General features: G+C 43.8%; 1 protein-coding gene across 15 annotated transcripts in view; it reads right to left on the reverse strand.

Moving 5' to 3' along the window:
- LOC120445319 (mucin-5AC) overlaps window positions 1–15,649 on the reverse strand; it is a 30,899-nt gene that overhangs the window by 3,655 nt on the left and 11,595 nt on the right. For 3 of the 15 annotated variants that reach the window (XM_039625644.1, XM_039625653.2, XM_039625661.2), the window contains exons 3-9: window positions 10,009–10,565; window positions 9,545–9,741; window positions 6,726–9,299; window positions 5,698–5,890; window positions 5,584–5,630; window positions 4,858–5,301; window positions 1,306–4,230 (exon numbers count right to left, since the gene is read on the reverse strand). In XM_039625644.1, the coding sequence (XP_039481578.1) occupies window positions 1,306–4,230; window positions 4,858–5,301; window positions 5,584–5,630; window positions 5,698–5,890; window positions 6,726–9,299; window positions 9,545–9,741; window positions 10,009–10,565 (6,937 nt within the window). Of the gene's footprint in view, window positions 1–1,305; window positions 4,231–4,857; window positions 5,302–5,583; window positions 5,631–5,697; window positions 6,200–6,725; window positions 9,300–9,544; window positions 9,742–10,008; window positions 10,566–15,649 lie in introns of all 15 variants that reach the window. The other 12 variants (XM_039625743.2, XM_039625753.2, XM_039625761.2 and 9 more) reach the window with 8 other exon arrangements.

Genomic DNA, 15,649 nt, shown 5'->3' on the forward strand with positions numbered 1-15,649 from the left:
CTCTACTCAAATATAATTTCAATTTAAATGGCATTTACTAATTTGTGCTGCACAAATACACAAGAGATACTGATGAATGCAAGATTAACTGTTTGAATGGTATATGTTGGTTAGTAATCATTACGAACTAGTAATTTTAACTTTTTACCCCCTTCACCGCCAGCACCAACATAATTTAATTGCCCAATTCATTTAACTTTTATGTTTAGTGAGAACCAAAAAGTTTTATAGCATACTTATGTGTTTCGTTTTGAACGAATATAAAGACTGAGAAAATACAACTATGTAATTGTATTAATTATGCGTAAGGACCGAAGAATTATGCTAATGATTCACAATATGTAGCACAAGCTGTCAGATTTATTTATTGTGAATAAGAGAAGTTTTTATCCAAGCAGTAGGGATTTAAACTGGAAGACAATTGCGCGGACTAAAGGGTTTATTATGGGGTCTTAATATTTTTTCCCCTTGGCAACACTCAAGCGGTTACTAAATTTATGCTCGGTAAAATGTGCAAAAAGTTTGTTTACGTTTTGTTTGGCTTTATTATCAGTGGCGTATCTGAAAATGATTTAAATAATTTGGATTATCAGTCTCTGGTTTAAAATAAATGTATCCTTTCTGAATACAAATTGTAAATTTAAGCAAAGTAATATGCATATCTTTATTGTTTAACTTATTAGTTCTCATGTGATTGCTATTCGACAATTAAAAAAGCCAATTGATGCAAATATAAAATAAATAAAAAAAATAACATTTTTAGGGAAATGCTAAACAGTCCATCACCGGTACGAATATAAGAATAGCAAGTTATCGGTTGACGGAATTTAATAATGACAAATTTCTACAATTTATTTACTAAAGTACGAGTATTTGCAACATTTTACCCAGCAGCTTAAATGTAGTAAGAACTTATGTGTCTTTGTATTATGTCACCGGGGGATTTTCTGTGTAATTGAACACCACTGTGACTATATACATATAAGTACATAAATCGAACACTGTTTAATAGGTGTTGGGTGTTTAGCAAAGAATACTGTTGACACGAGGGAGTCAACAATCAACACCAACCAAATGGAAGAGTTACTATAAGTACGTAAATTAGAGGTGGGTGGATGGGGGTGGTATGAGAGACTAGAGAAAGCTTGAAAACAGTACAATAATAACAGTACAGTGTTGAGTGGGGGCTTGGTTTGTTGTGTTCAAAACGAAATTACGGTGATTCTAATAAAGGAATAAAGAGAGCAAAGAGATAGTAGATCGACTGAGCTTAAAAGCAAGATTGCTTGATACGGGTATCTATACCTTGAAGAGATCTCGTTGCATTTGGCGTTTAGTGTGCTATCGGAGCACTTCACCGAGGCTGAGGCTGCGGGGCCATTTTGGTTGACGCTGCTTGTTTGGAGTTGGTGGTTTTTATTGTTGGTAGCGAAGCCGATTTTGAACTTTTGGGTTTTACCCGCTGACACTGGTGGCTGATAGGTTGAGGTGCTAGGGCCTAGGGCAGCGGCAGCAATCGACGACTTAATGACATTATTCACCCTCGAAGCGCGCGCAGTGTGCGGTGCAAATGGGGAGGGTGTAGCTGTAGCGGTGGGAATAGTGGGGGCGGTTGTCAAAGAAACTGGTGGGGCTTTTAGGGTTATAGGGGTACTAAAATCGGGAGTGCTTGGTGTTGTTCTTTCTGTTGAAATCGAATTAGCGGTCAAGATGTTAAGAGAGGGCAAAACGGATTCTGCCTTGGATCGGATTGGAGATAGTGTCGCAAAAGGCGTGGTATTAGGATGCAGCGTAGACGTGCTTGATTTTAAAGTGGTCGTTACTGGTCGGTCGGTGGGAAAGTAAAGCTGCTTGATCTCACCGATGGCGGACCTTAATTCGGGCAGTGAGTACTCATCAACGAATTGGGAATTCCCGCTCTCATCGCTATTGCTGTTGCTGTCACTGCCGGAAAGAAACTGCCTCAGTTGGTCAAGGACGTTGGCGGATCGGAACTTCTGTAACGACCCGTTTGGCGATGTTAAATACCCTGAGTTCTGAAGACTGTCTGCTAGAGTGTGCTCCGCAGTTTGCTGTCGGTATTTGTTTGAGTAAAGGAACTTGACAGTTGGACGTTCTGTTATCGATACCACGTGTTCAGTGGAGCTGTAGTCCATCGCAGTTTCTTTTTCGTTTATGCCATTCTGATGCCTGGCCTCCAAAGGCTTGCTAATTAAAGCCTCAGCTCTTGGCTCATCCGAAGCGCTAGCTTCATTTTCGATTGGTTTATGTTTCAGCGAGTTGCTAAGAACATTTGGTGCGCTAAGGGCGGAATCTTTGGCTTGCAGTGCGTCCTTAAATACCGTATACTTTTCATGTTGCTTTGCTGTTGGTCCACTCAATAAAGACCTTTGATTGCCGATCACTTGCACTCGTTGCGGCTTTCGTTTAGGAAACGGAATGGGATCATATCCGCCGGGCAATCTAAGCTTGGGTGCATAAGTCGTGGGCTCGTCCACGCTGTCCCCGAGACTGTTTGAAGTGGCCGCCGTGTATCGAGAGCGCCCACGGGCACGCTTTGGGGCCTGTGAAATGTGGATGGCTGAGGAAGCGACCACGGCGGAAACCGTTGTTGGAACCTCAGTCGAAGTTCTTTCAAGGGGATGTGGTTTCATCGTAGTAGTTGTTGTTGTTGTCGTCGTGGTACTGGTAGTGCTAGTGGTTCGCAGCATACTTGGAGCAGGACGCTGAGGACTGAATGTGCTGAGTATAGCGTCGCTGACACTGAAGTTACGTGCGTTTCCGGTCTCCATCGTGGCCAAAACATCTTGACTAGAGTTCCTAATAGACGCCGTCATAAAGAGATTCTTTGGTGACTTCGCCGTAGTCTGGAGGAACTCCGGAAAGGCAGGTGCATTTGTGTAGCGGGGTCTAGTGGTTGTCCGCAGATGGTGATGCTGGTGCTGGCGTTCTTCATGAAGCAAGTTCTCTAGGCTTTTGTACGGTGATACAAAATTCATCGCAGGGTTGGCTGTTACTCGATTTGGGCTGTTTTTTAAATAACCGGAACGTGCCATATAATTCGGTCTTGGTAGAAAATCTAGTTCTCGGCTAGGCTGAGCCACCGATTTTGATGCGGTAATGGCCCTGCTAGTGCTGCTGGATTCGACTTCATCTTTAGAAGTTGTAGGAGCAGATGTAGTTGTAGTGACACTAGTAGATGTGCTGGAACTTGCGACTGTAGGTCTATGATGGGCCTGTTGAATGACTGGTCTTCCACTACGCCAAATGAGAAGAGGTGGAGCGTATGTTGTAGGTTTGATGTCCACGTACTGCTGAAATAAGTCAGCCAGTGTTTTTGGGCTAGTTGTGGTTGTGGTGGAGGAAAAACTATTCGTCCTTGCAATTATTGGATCCGACACATTACGTTCTCTTAGCTCGGCACGCAAACTAAAACCTTGCGATCCACTTTGAAGACTATATTGTATGGGCTTACTTGGTCGCGTTGTGCTTGCGCTTTCCATTTCTTCCGTCGGCAATCGCACTCCAATGTTTGTGGGAACTTTAAAACTTTGTGGAGGCACATCAGAATCGACGTATTTCTGAAAATATTTGGACAGGGGCTCCGGTTTCCGTGAGCTCGACTCGTACGAGATGTCCTTGTCTCGAAAAGAAATATCCCTGTTAACAAGTTTATCTGGCACTTCATTCAGACGATTGCCACTCGGGCTTGTACCATACGCGGCGGCATTAATAAAATCTAGGAACTTTGCCGATGTGCTGGTTTCAAAGGAGCGACTCTTGGGCAGTTTAACCGTCTGATTAATTGTGTGACTCTCGTCAAAGACAGCCTCAACGTTCTCCAGGTTGTTATTACCGGAGCTGTCCTTTACCAGGGGCCTTTGCGTGGTGGTGGGTGGGGGAATTAGGGCAATAATTTGAGCGGGAACGGTAACTTTATCAGGGATTGATTCCGAACTTGTGGACTGGCGAGGAGAGTTTGTAAGGTTCTGAGCTTGAGGGTAACTGGTGAAATTTGTCCTAGGTTGACTGCTTGAGACTAGCCTTGCCAATGATTTAGCAACGTGTTGTAGTTTCGATTTGAGAAAAGGATTTGAACTATAAGTAAGGTAATTTGGGAAAGGTGTGGAGCTGGTCGTGGTCGTATGAGAGGTACTGGAAGCTTTTGTAGTTGTTTTTGACTTGTCAGGAATATGTTGTTTATATGACTTATTTGCATGCGCTTTCGAGCTGTTGAAGAGACGTGTATTGGAATAAGTAATCACATAAGTGTTAGTAACGTTTTTATACGTATACGTATAGAGTGACCTATTTGCCTAGCCTTTTGGTTCTCAGATTTTTTAATTCTTTTCGGTTTTTGGTTATCATTTTGGTTTTCACTTGGGCTGCAATCTGAGACGCCTGCCTTTTACGAATAGAAGCATGCTCATGCGTACCTATATTTCGCATCACCTAACCATTATATTATGAATAGTCATGCAATGTATGTGAGTACTTAATCATATTAAAAGGAGAATCAAAAAAGAAATAACGTAACATATGTGTCTAAACAGTCAGCATAGCTTTAGAACCTTGTCACGACGCAACGAATAGGTATATCAAAATGTTTTAAATTCCGATGCAACTTCGCTGATGCTGTAGATATCAATTTGAATGTAAAACTTGTAAAAAAATGCATAACTTTGCTATAAGAGTGTAACTGTGTGATAGCCAAAATTTTAAGCTGCACGTGGTATGTAAGTATGATATATTACAAGCTATACGAAAATCGGCTTATGACTGAGCCGCGATTACGTAAAAAGATACTTTTGTTCAGATGTTGTTTCAGAGCGCGATTGCAATGAATAGGTAAAATACCTTGCAAGTTTTGATGTTGTCGTTGGAGAATATGTTGATGTGCTTGTTATTGTTGAGGACTGTGTAAACGTAACAGCTTGTGTGGTCGTATTGGAAATCCTTGCATGGCTTCTGGTATTTGGCGGAGTCGTCTTCGTGTTCTGCGATCGTGTTGGTGGCGTCGCGGTGGTCTTTTCGGTATGTCCCACAACATTGGCAATCAGGTCAGAGCCATCCGTACCGGTATGGGGCCTTGCCTTGACTCCAGTGAGTGTACGCTCGCTCTGGTCGTAGTCTTCTGCCGACCCATAGGCGTAGTCGACAGGCCCGCGCTTCGGAGCATAGGGCGTAGTTATCCTTTCGTAGTATGTGGGATCTTCCGGTGGGGATGCGGGCGTCGTTAGAGTGAGTGTGCTCGAGTGCCTGGCCGGGGTATCCAGTTTTTGTATGACCACATGTTCTGCCCTGATAGATAAATGTATTGTGGTTGGGTGGATACGTATTGTCTTGGAGGTTGTGTAAAAATTTTGATGCATGTGTAGTGGGAAGGTGTAGTTTTACACTTGCTGGGGCTCTAACTACATTGCGGGACGAGGTCTAAGGGACACTTCTCATTGCAGGACCTTCTTATGCTCTGCAAGGCTGACTGTTTTTGTGTGATTGAGTTTTTTCGTGGATGATCTCTTTTATAATGACTTTAACTTAAAGAATGCCGCGGTTTCAAAGCATTCTATTGAAATGTCTTACCTTTGAGGAGCACGTGTGGGCTGATCGTACGCATTATCCTGCTCAATCTAAAAAGACATGAAACCGTAATTTAAAGTGGCAGTATAAAAGATACTTATATAGGTTATTTTTTACCTGACCATTAATATCCTCGTCATAGTCCGAGACGTATGCTGGCTGGTTGGCGTAAGAGGGGGGCTTCGGAGTGGCCGAGAGCTCTAAGGGGCGGTATGTTGCGTGGGGCTGCTGCTGGCGCACTGTTGACTGATACTGGGGGGTAGGTGCTTGCTGCTGCTCCTGTGGCTGCTGCTGTTGGTACTCTATATCCCTATATAAATCGATATCGTCGTCATAAACCGAATAATAGGATGAGTCATAGGGATGTGTTGGGGCTTGTGCCTGCTGCTGATGTTGTTCTTGTGGTGGCGCTTGTTGGAATGGTGTTGGCTGTAGCTGTTGTTGCTGGTGTTGCTGGTGTTGCTGCTGTGGTTGGTAGCTGCCCCCATGATTGAATGTGGATGCATTATAGTAGTTACGATTGGGCTCTAACTGTTGCGGTGGAGCTGCTGGCGTGGGCTGTACAAATATATTAGCGGGTTGCGGAGCCCCTAGCGATGACGGTGAAGACGACTCAACTCTGTTCAAGTGGTTGTATTGGTTGTTGATGATTTGTGAGAGTAGAGTTATCGAATAAATAGCTAATATTATATACATTGGCAAAAATTCACAATATGTAATTGGGTACATTAATGAGAAACTAATGTTGTGTGTGTAAACAAGAAAGATAAATGTAAAATGAGAACAAAAAGTTCTACAAATAATGAGTACCAAAGATGGAAGATGGAAAAAATAACTGAAAGTGATTAGCACAAGAAATTAGCTGGGATTAGTTTTAGAGTTATGGTTAGAGTTAAAGGAGCCCAGTCCACAACATTTGTTTAGTCAACTGTACAGCTTGATAATTTCGTTACGTGGAATTGCTTAGTAGTGGGTCTTATCGTATACGTATAAACGGTGTTGCCGCCGAGTGGGTGGACCGATGTAGAATATATGGTATATGTACATAGAACACTTGTTTTCCGTATTCATTAAATTCTTGTGTATCTGTGTAGCGGCACTCTGTAATTCAACTATCAGGGATTTGTGTCGGCTCGTATAGCTACCTGTGTCTTTCTGGGCTTGAGCCGGCATGTATTGAGTTCAGTGGGAGGCCGCCCGGATTGCTTTGCTTGCTTGAGCTTAAGACAACGGGACTGTTTTCAGTATGGTTATTTATTTCCTTTTGTTCATGGACTGGAGAAGCCGTCATCCATTTTTGTTGTCCTCGTATGCGTGGTCGGATTGTTGTAAAACGCACTCGAGTTGACTGCTGCTCTGTGGTGGAGGAGATAGGCCTTGGATGGGCTGTTGGGCGCACACTGCGTGGAGTTGTAAGTAGTTTGGAACTGGATTGTGGGGTGTTGGATTCTGGGAGCTTGGGCAGCCGCTGCTTTAGCTCTTGGAAGATGTCACTGGGAAAGCTGATAAATGAAGGCACGTCGGCTTCAGCACTTGCTTGGTTCAGCTTGGTGAAGCTGGGGAACGGACGTCGAGTTGTCGTTGCCTCTAGGAAGCCCGTCTGGAAGTTGATTCGCCCCTTTCCTGGCGACTCAGTATTGGGCTTTGCCGTAGCCAAATTTCGGCGGGGAGGGGCCATGGTCTCGGACACTGGCATATAAGGGGGCATTTGAGACGGAGGCAATATGTCTTCATCCTCTTCGTAATCCTCGTCATAATAGTCGACGCTCTTGATGGTCGTGGTGGTTGGCATTCGCATAGAAGTGGTTGATGTGCTGTAGGCGGGACTTTGGCTAGAGTTTCGCGCGTTGAGTTGGTTCTGTATGCCCTTTATGAAGTTTTCGTAGCCTTTCAGAGTCCTAATTGTAGTGGGAGTGCTTCGTGTCGGTGGTGTCGGCTCGGGTCTTATCCGATTTTTGGACGCTGGTGGGTTCGGCGTGATGGCTTCCTGGGTGGTCGTAGCTGTGTTGTTCAAGGTGCTGGTACTGCCAGTTACGGGGCGTCGACCAACTATCGGATTGGGCACATTTGTATTTCCGTTGTCGTCGGTACTTAACTCTTTAAAATACTTGATCAACGGATTTACGGCCGGGTTGACACTGGCCAAATCGCTGTCCTTAAGATTAGCCATGAACTCGTTGATGTCAAACTGAAAGTTTGTGAGCTTTGACTTAGGCGTTGTAGTGGGCACATCTGGCAGCAGCGTTTCTGATGTGCTGACAGACTTTGTGAAAGTTTGGTAGGATTCTGGAATAGTGCTGTTGTTGGCGTAGCTAATACCTACGGGAAGGTGTGAGAAGTCATAAAGTGGGGCTTGCTGCAGACGATTAGGTATTTTGTAGGCCAAATTTGGGGCAGACACCACGTTAATACTCTGAGTCACCTGCAGCGGCGTGACTGGTGGCGTAACTTTAACTGCAGAATGGCCGATCTGGTTTGGCGGAGCGGTGCTAAAGACACCTTTCATCTTTTGGTTAGCAACAATATTGTATTGAAAGTAGTTGCTCTCCGTCGTGCTGCCATGTCCGTTAGAGGCAATACTATACTGGGATACCAACTTTCCGGGATAGTTGGGATTTAAGGGGGTTTGACCAGGTTTTTGGTTGTTGTAGAATCCGCCCATTGTGCTGTACTGACCGCTTGGTGTAACCTGTTGTGACATCTTTGACGGGTCTACTGGGGAGTAGTAAGTGGTGCTAATTGTGGGTACGGGTGTGACTCCATGAGTGGGAACCGGGCTCACTGGCTGATTTTCCAATCGGAAGTACGCAAAGTTATCACTCTGAAGGTGCTTGCGCTGTTCTTTTAGCTCCTTCAACTGTTGTATCAGATAAGGAAGTAGGTCGCCAGCGTTAGAATGGTGCTGTAGGTTGTTAGGCGAACGCGGACTAGCTTGAGCTGCACCGGCAGCTTCGTAGTAGTTGCCCGCAATGGGACGAAAGTCATCCTCCAGCGATGGTGGAGGCAAAGACAGATTGTAGCCGGTGTAGGCCACTTTCTGCTTTTTCTGAGTGAGTGGACCAGCGGAAGCCAATTGTTGCTGCTGATGCACGTATGAGTGGTAGCCGGGTAGGTGATTATAGTTGGGGTTGCCGTAAGGCGGTTGGTTATGGACAGGATTGGGTGGCGTGAGGTATGGATTATAGCTTCCAAAGCTGTATCCCGTTTGCTGAGAAATCGGTGGGGAAGGGGGTGCGTCAATGGCGCGGTAGTTTTGGCCCGGCCACTTCAATGATGTATGAGAAATGGGTCGCAACTGGCGCGGTCGTCTCTTCGACTCACCCGTGGCCACATCATCCTCGTCTCCATGTCCTTCCATCAACTGGCTGTCTTCGCCAGGAATTTGTTCGTAGTCGAATTCCATTGCGGTTTCGCTCTTTAGCTGAGGGATTTTTGAAGAGTATTTACGCAGCCCACTAGCTGCCGGCGCATTATCTTCTAAGCGTTCTTGTGAACTGTTTGAGTTATTTGAAGTCTCAGTACAAACAGAGAGCCCGATTAGACTGTCATGCTCCAATACATCGCTTGAACAATTTGAGTTCTTGTGATTTTTTTCTGCTGTAGGTTCCTTACCGGAAATTTTCGTCGGCTGGGCACTAAGGTCGCGGCGATTGCGCTGCCTATTTTCATCAAGTCGGTTGTGGGACAGTTCGATCGTCTGGTCGTCCTGCAGGTTTTCGCTGTTCGTGTACAGTGTTTTTTCCAAAAGCGTTATGGTTGTCCGGAGTTTAAGTCGGAATGTAGATGTGTCGGTGTCGGTTGGTGCAAAAAGATAGCGCAGTATGCGTTGTATGAGAGAAAAGAGCATGTAACATAATGAGTTGCATAGAATTTTGAGTTGACTAGCATCAATATAGTAGTGTCATCGATTAGAAAGCAACGATAGTGAGATCTAGTGAGACTTGCGGCAGGAATGACAGCTTACCTATAGGCGGTCCCAAAAGCGTAAGATCCGATTTTTCCACTTTGAGGAATAGAATTTATACTAGCTTGGTGAATAATACCATCGCGATCGCGTTGAACTTGACTAACAGTACTTGGTTGGCCTCGATACACTCTCTGCTGACGGTCGGACTCCTCTTCTTCCACAGGCGGCAACGATTCCTGCGCATCGGCATACAGCTAGATTACATAAAATATTTATGATTTGTTTCAGTTTTTAAAGCATATTTAGTTTGAAAAAAATCAAATAGAAAATGAAAAATTAAAGACAGTCCACGTATTGACGAATACACGAAGAAATAAAAATCTGCTAGTGATTTGATCTTAAGTAGCCATACAACAATCAAATGGTAGCGTATAATCGAACTAGCAAAAGCGGTGAAAGTTAAAATTGCGATTTGAAAAAAGGATCCCCCAAATGTAAGGTGGTATCTATCCTTGACTTACCTTTGCAATGTCCTCCTGGGAGTCGATCAGAGGTTTTGGTTGGCCACGCGACGTGATGACCGGGTTTGGTGACACTCGCAGCTCCGGTGGAGGAGGCGGTATGTTCTGGACCTGCGCCTGGATTACCTGTGGTGGAGAACGATGGTACTGTGGCGGCACGGTGGCCGCCTTCTGCGTGCCACCCTGACTGCCGAAAGCGGATCCAAAGCGTATTCGGCTCGGCACGTGCTGCGCATGGGGTTCCCTTTGGCTCTGGGCTTGGCTTTGTGCAGGGCTGCGCTCGGAGGATGTGTCCACCAACTCACAGCCGACGTTTCGCGGCCAGTCGCAGGTCTGCAGGTCGTGCGAGTACATCAGGCCACCAGTGCAACTCTCAAGAAGCGCTCCTCCAAAGACGCACACGTAGTACTGGGTGCAGTCCGATGGGTGCGGATAGTATCCGAACTCCTCGGGGCAGTCGAAACTAGGGCCATTGGAGGTGTTGGGCTTGACGTTGGTGCCGAAGCTGCGGGAGCTGGTTACGCGTGAGGGTCGTTTACTCTGTGCCTCTGTGGGTCCTAGAAAAAAAAACTACATTGAACCATGTTCTTTTTTTTTGGGTACACATTTTGCATTCACGAGCCAGTTCAGTGCTTATAAAAGATGTGAAGATGCGGGAAAATGTATGTTTGTTAGTGGAAGTGTCCATGTTTACTATTTCTTTTTATACCCGTTACTCGTAGAGTAAATGGGTATCCTAGATTCGATGAAAAGTTTGTAACAGGTAAACGGAAGCGTTTCCGACCATATAAAGTATATATTCTTGATCAGGATCAATAGCCGAGTCGATCTGGCCATGTCCGCCCGTCCGTCTAACCGTCTATCCGTGCATATGAACGTCGAGATCTCAGGAACTACAAAAGCTAGAAAGTTCAGATTAAGCATACAGACCCCAGAGACATAGACGCAGCGCAAGTCGATTCGTGTTGCCACGCACACTCTAACGCCCATAAACCGCCCAAAACTGCCACGCCCTCACTTTTGAAAAATGTTTTCATATTTGTTCATTTTTGTATTGGACTTGTAAATTTGTATCGTTTTGCCAAAAAACATGCATTTAATCATATGTACCCCGCTCCCCACACCACGCACCACGCACCCCACACCCCGCACCCCGCACCAGCACCACGCACCAGCACCACGCACCCCACACCCTGCATAAAAATTGATAAAAAATTTCATATTTGTTCATTTTTGTATTGGACTTGTAAATTTTTATCGTTTTGCCAAAAAACATGCATTTAATCATATGTACCCCGCTCCCCGCTCCCCACACCACGCACCCCGCACCCCACACCCCGCACACCGCACCAGCACCACGCACCAGCATAAAAATTGATAAAAAAATTTCATATTTTTTCATTTTTGTATTGGTCTTGTAAATTTTTATCTTTTTGCCAAAAAACGTGTATTTAATCATATGCACCCGGCACTCCACACCCCGCTTCCCGCACTCCACACCCCGCACCCAGCACCCCGTATACCACCAACCCCGTATACCCCTTATTTTAATATTATTTTTCATATTATTTAATTATAAAATATAATTATAAAAATTATTTTAGAATAATATTTTTAGCATTTAGCACCCCGCACCAAAAACTGTCAGTGTGGAAATTTCTCCTTTGCACTTCCACCAGCTAAGTAACGGGTATCAGATAGTCGAGAAACTCGACTACAGCGTTCTCTTTTGTTTTACATAATAATGTTTAAAGTATGAGTACCAAAACAATTTAAATTATTGAAGTTATACGAAATAAATGGTCATTGAGGGACAGAATACATCCCTTTGCGCGAAAATGTGTCACGGCTCCAGACAGGCATTTAGTTGACTCTATAACTGGGATACCATGCTCCGAAAATTGATCAAGCATGCATCTGCCTATGGCCCTTTGCTCTGATGTGAATATTTACTAAAGTCTGCTACATTGACCGAGTCTAACGATATATTCACTAAAATACATTTGTACGTCGGAGTTAGACAATGAAATCCAATCACGTGCCAATGGTAACTGACCATGCAAGAGCGTTAGAGCTGCCAACAGCATGGATGACATTTGTATTAGGTAGCCCCACTTGGCAGGACGGTCGCTGATTGTTTGCTGTTGGCTGTTATGGGTTTGTGGCGCTGTCGCTACGAATGCTATGGAATCCGACTTTCTGCTCCACTACACAATATTACTGTGTACGCTTCGTATTGTATTTTGAAGCCAGATCAAAAGCTAAAGCTTGAGTCAAAGCGAGGCCTGACAGCTCTGTTGTGACGCAACGCGCAGTAATTCGACCACAATCTTGACTGGTTTTGTTTGGCATTTGTCGCTTGTGTTCGCTTAATTTTCACTACATTATTTGTGTATCTAGAGCAAATAACTACTTTAATTTATTGCAAGGAATACGCTGTTGTCTGAATTTTCGCGCCATCACCTGATGGAGAATCATAGCTCGAGATTTTTCTCCTAACGGTGTCGCAAACCGAGCAATAAACACAGAATCCAGAGCCTGACAATTCCGACCATGGTTCAGCTTCAGCTTGGCCTTTTCGTATGCTATGCAAGCCATAAAACGTAGTTTGATGATGAACTTGACTTTCATGTCAGTCGGAAGCATCAATAAAACTTGGTACTTACGGCATTTTTAGATCATCATTATGCAAACTGTTTTGTATTAGAGATGCTGAGATGTATACCCCAATGAAACTGTGCGATATTTGTCCCCGTTCGTTAAATAAATAAAACGAAGCCGTGAATGGAAAGTGATGACTCTAAGGTTTAGGTTAAGAGATCAAGTTTAGTTAAATACACCGTTTTCGTGCGCAAGGCGATAGTCTATGCGCCATTTCTTCAATGTATTATTGAGCGCTTGTCACCACATTAAACGATGAGTGATGATACCCAGGGTGGGTATCAGATGTGTCACTGCTGCTTAGCCCCATAATAGTAGGCAATAAGATGGCTGGAAAAGGAGGCATTTCAACATCGCCCCTGAAGCTATAAAATTGGTAACCGCCAATAGCATGGCCAAATTTAGACAAATGGCGCGAACCATTGCACTAATTGCCACCTCGTTCGGCAGCGTCAAACGCTGCCTCGAGATCTTATTTATGTCATCTGTAATGAGCTATTGGACAATACTGCAGTTGGTAAAAGAGGCAGTTAGGTTAAATAACATAAAGCATTTAAATACATCTGTTTAGTTACGTTTCGTAGATTTATTTTTTTTTGACATTTATTATATATATTTCACTTCTAAGTACTTATTAATTGGAAGCGTTTTAAAATTTATTTGATTTACTTAATTTCTTATTACCTATAAAATGGGTAATGAAAAAAGTTTAGAAAGTATGAATGTGGCAATTTTAATAATAATAATAATAATAAGAGTGGCTCCATAAATAACTCAATTTCATTTTTTCGTGTTACGCGTTTGAAATTTTAATTAAACGTAGTTCGTTGCCGAAGTCTTTCGATTCACTGGGTGCGGTTCGAAATTAAACGCACACCCGCCAGATGGAAATATAAATCACTTGATGCCAGAGTGATATACATGTGACCAGTATAGAGTATTTGATAGTCGGAGCTATCGACTATTGCGTTTCTCTTGTTTTTATTTTCCATCGACTGGCCAAATCTCTAAAATTTTAGTCCGTACAAACGAGCATTTTATTAGAGTTTTTCCGGTCTATAAATGTCATTCATGCCATATTCTGCTCGGGTCATGCCACAAACCATCACAAAAAGTAAAGGATTCTCAAATGAAAATGGTTTAAAGTCTTAATTTAAGATAAATCATTTCGTGCCACCAAAGTAAACCAAGTTTGCAGTAAAATTGCTGATATAGGAGATAGGAGTCTTAGATTGTAACAAATAAAAGTGAATAGCAGCAGTGTGCCTAAAGAGAAACAAAACAGGAAATATCCACCTCTTACTCTTGCCCCACGCCCCTCGCCCGGGTACTTTTCTTTTCGTAGCTGTGGGCAACATTCAAATACTAAGCGAAGCTCCGGCATGAAGCGCTTTTTGACTGTTATGCAACTAGCCAATCGACTGGCTTTATGTGGCCACTCATACTCGAACAATCGAAAATATACTTTCTACTGTAACGCAGCAGTGGCTTGGTTTTCCTCCTAACAATTTTTGGGAGAGAATGCTCCAGTTTACAGGCCAACTAAAAAGCTGTGTCGGCGGATAAACATAAGTACTTTGTGCACAGCAAAGTTTTCTTGGTGCAAAGAAAACAGAGAGCGGTTGGGTAGTAGGAAATTTCTAGCGTTAATATGAACTAATGTCTACGTGTTAGAAGATGACATTGTGGGCCTAGTTTCCACGCCTGATTCTGCCTATACTCAGTTAATGGCTGACTTAGATAAGGGTACTTTTATCTTTATTTATACCTGCAAGCCTGTGCCCTTACAGCTACTATAAGGATTTAGCTAAAACGGGGTGAATTAATAACATAGTGTTTGGGCCGATTTTTAATAGACTTAGTCATATGCAACGGCCACCTGTACCATGTCAGCAAGCAGACATGTTAAAAAACTAGACTTTGCTGGCACGCAGCACGGCTTTAAGTTGAGTGCGACAAGCCGGCCAGTATGTGCACTCGTTATGACTGGCAATATGACTCTTGTGGCACACGTTATTATCAACTGGGCAACTTTTCAAAATGGTAATTGGCAGCTAACTTTCAAATTTTTTCGATATATGTATAGCATTCGTAAGAGCTTTCCGTTTTCCCTTGGACTGCTCTAAACTTTAAATGCGCCAGGTTCCTAATTGAGTCAATGGGTTGTTCTAGGGATTCCAAAATTATTTCTGGCCATAGTTTGCATTTGAGCTGCCTAAAAGTGAATGCTGGCCAGCATTGGCGACAAAGACCTAAAGTAAACGGACCGAAAGTGGGTCAAACCGAGAATGTTGCATAACCGTCAGATACACAACACGCTGGTGAACGAGACATTCGTGCTGCTCCACTGTGTGTGTAAGTATCTGAGATCTTTTTGCTACAGGCTGTAGTTAGACCATGCGACTGCAACGACAGCGACAACGCTACATAGAGGTACTAGGTTTACCACGCCCTCTTTAAATTTGATCACTTTCGCTTTGTGTAACTGCAACTGCGATTTATGTGCTGTGCAATGTCCGCGGTTCGTGTGTCGCATTGGCAATAAGGCAGTCATACCTAGTATGCTCTATACTAGCTAACCAACCACAATCCATACTGGAGACGGAACGGATACTTTACAAAATAAGTGGCCGGGCAGTGACTATATCAATCTATGTAGAGCACGGACTGAGTGCTACCTCGGACTGGGAATAGAAACTCGGATAACTAGACCAACGGCAAAGCTGGACTTGCTTCATAAATTGGAAAGTAATTTTGATGTTGTAAAACGCTTCGAGGGCGATATACTGCTATTGCACGGTCGTCGCATTAGGTGGCAGTTTGTGTTTGTCATAGGCACGGGTAATGCTCCTATTTACATCGTACTTACATCGCAATTGTTTTTTCTGCTTTCCAGCATCGCTCATATTAGGAAATTTGATTTGTATAACCAGTATAACCAAATTAGCGAGCGTCAGTAGCTAACAAGAGTAAGAACACC

The sequence above is a fragment of the Drosophila santomea genome, chromosome 2L (genome assembly GCF_016746245.2).
Source record: "Drosophila santomea strain STO CAGO 1482 chromosome 2L, Prin_Dsan_1.1, whole genome shotgun sequence".
Classification (NCBI taxonomy): Eukaryota; Metazoa; Arthropoda; class Insecta; order Diptera; family Drosophilidae; genus Drosophila; species Drosophila santomea.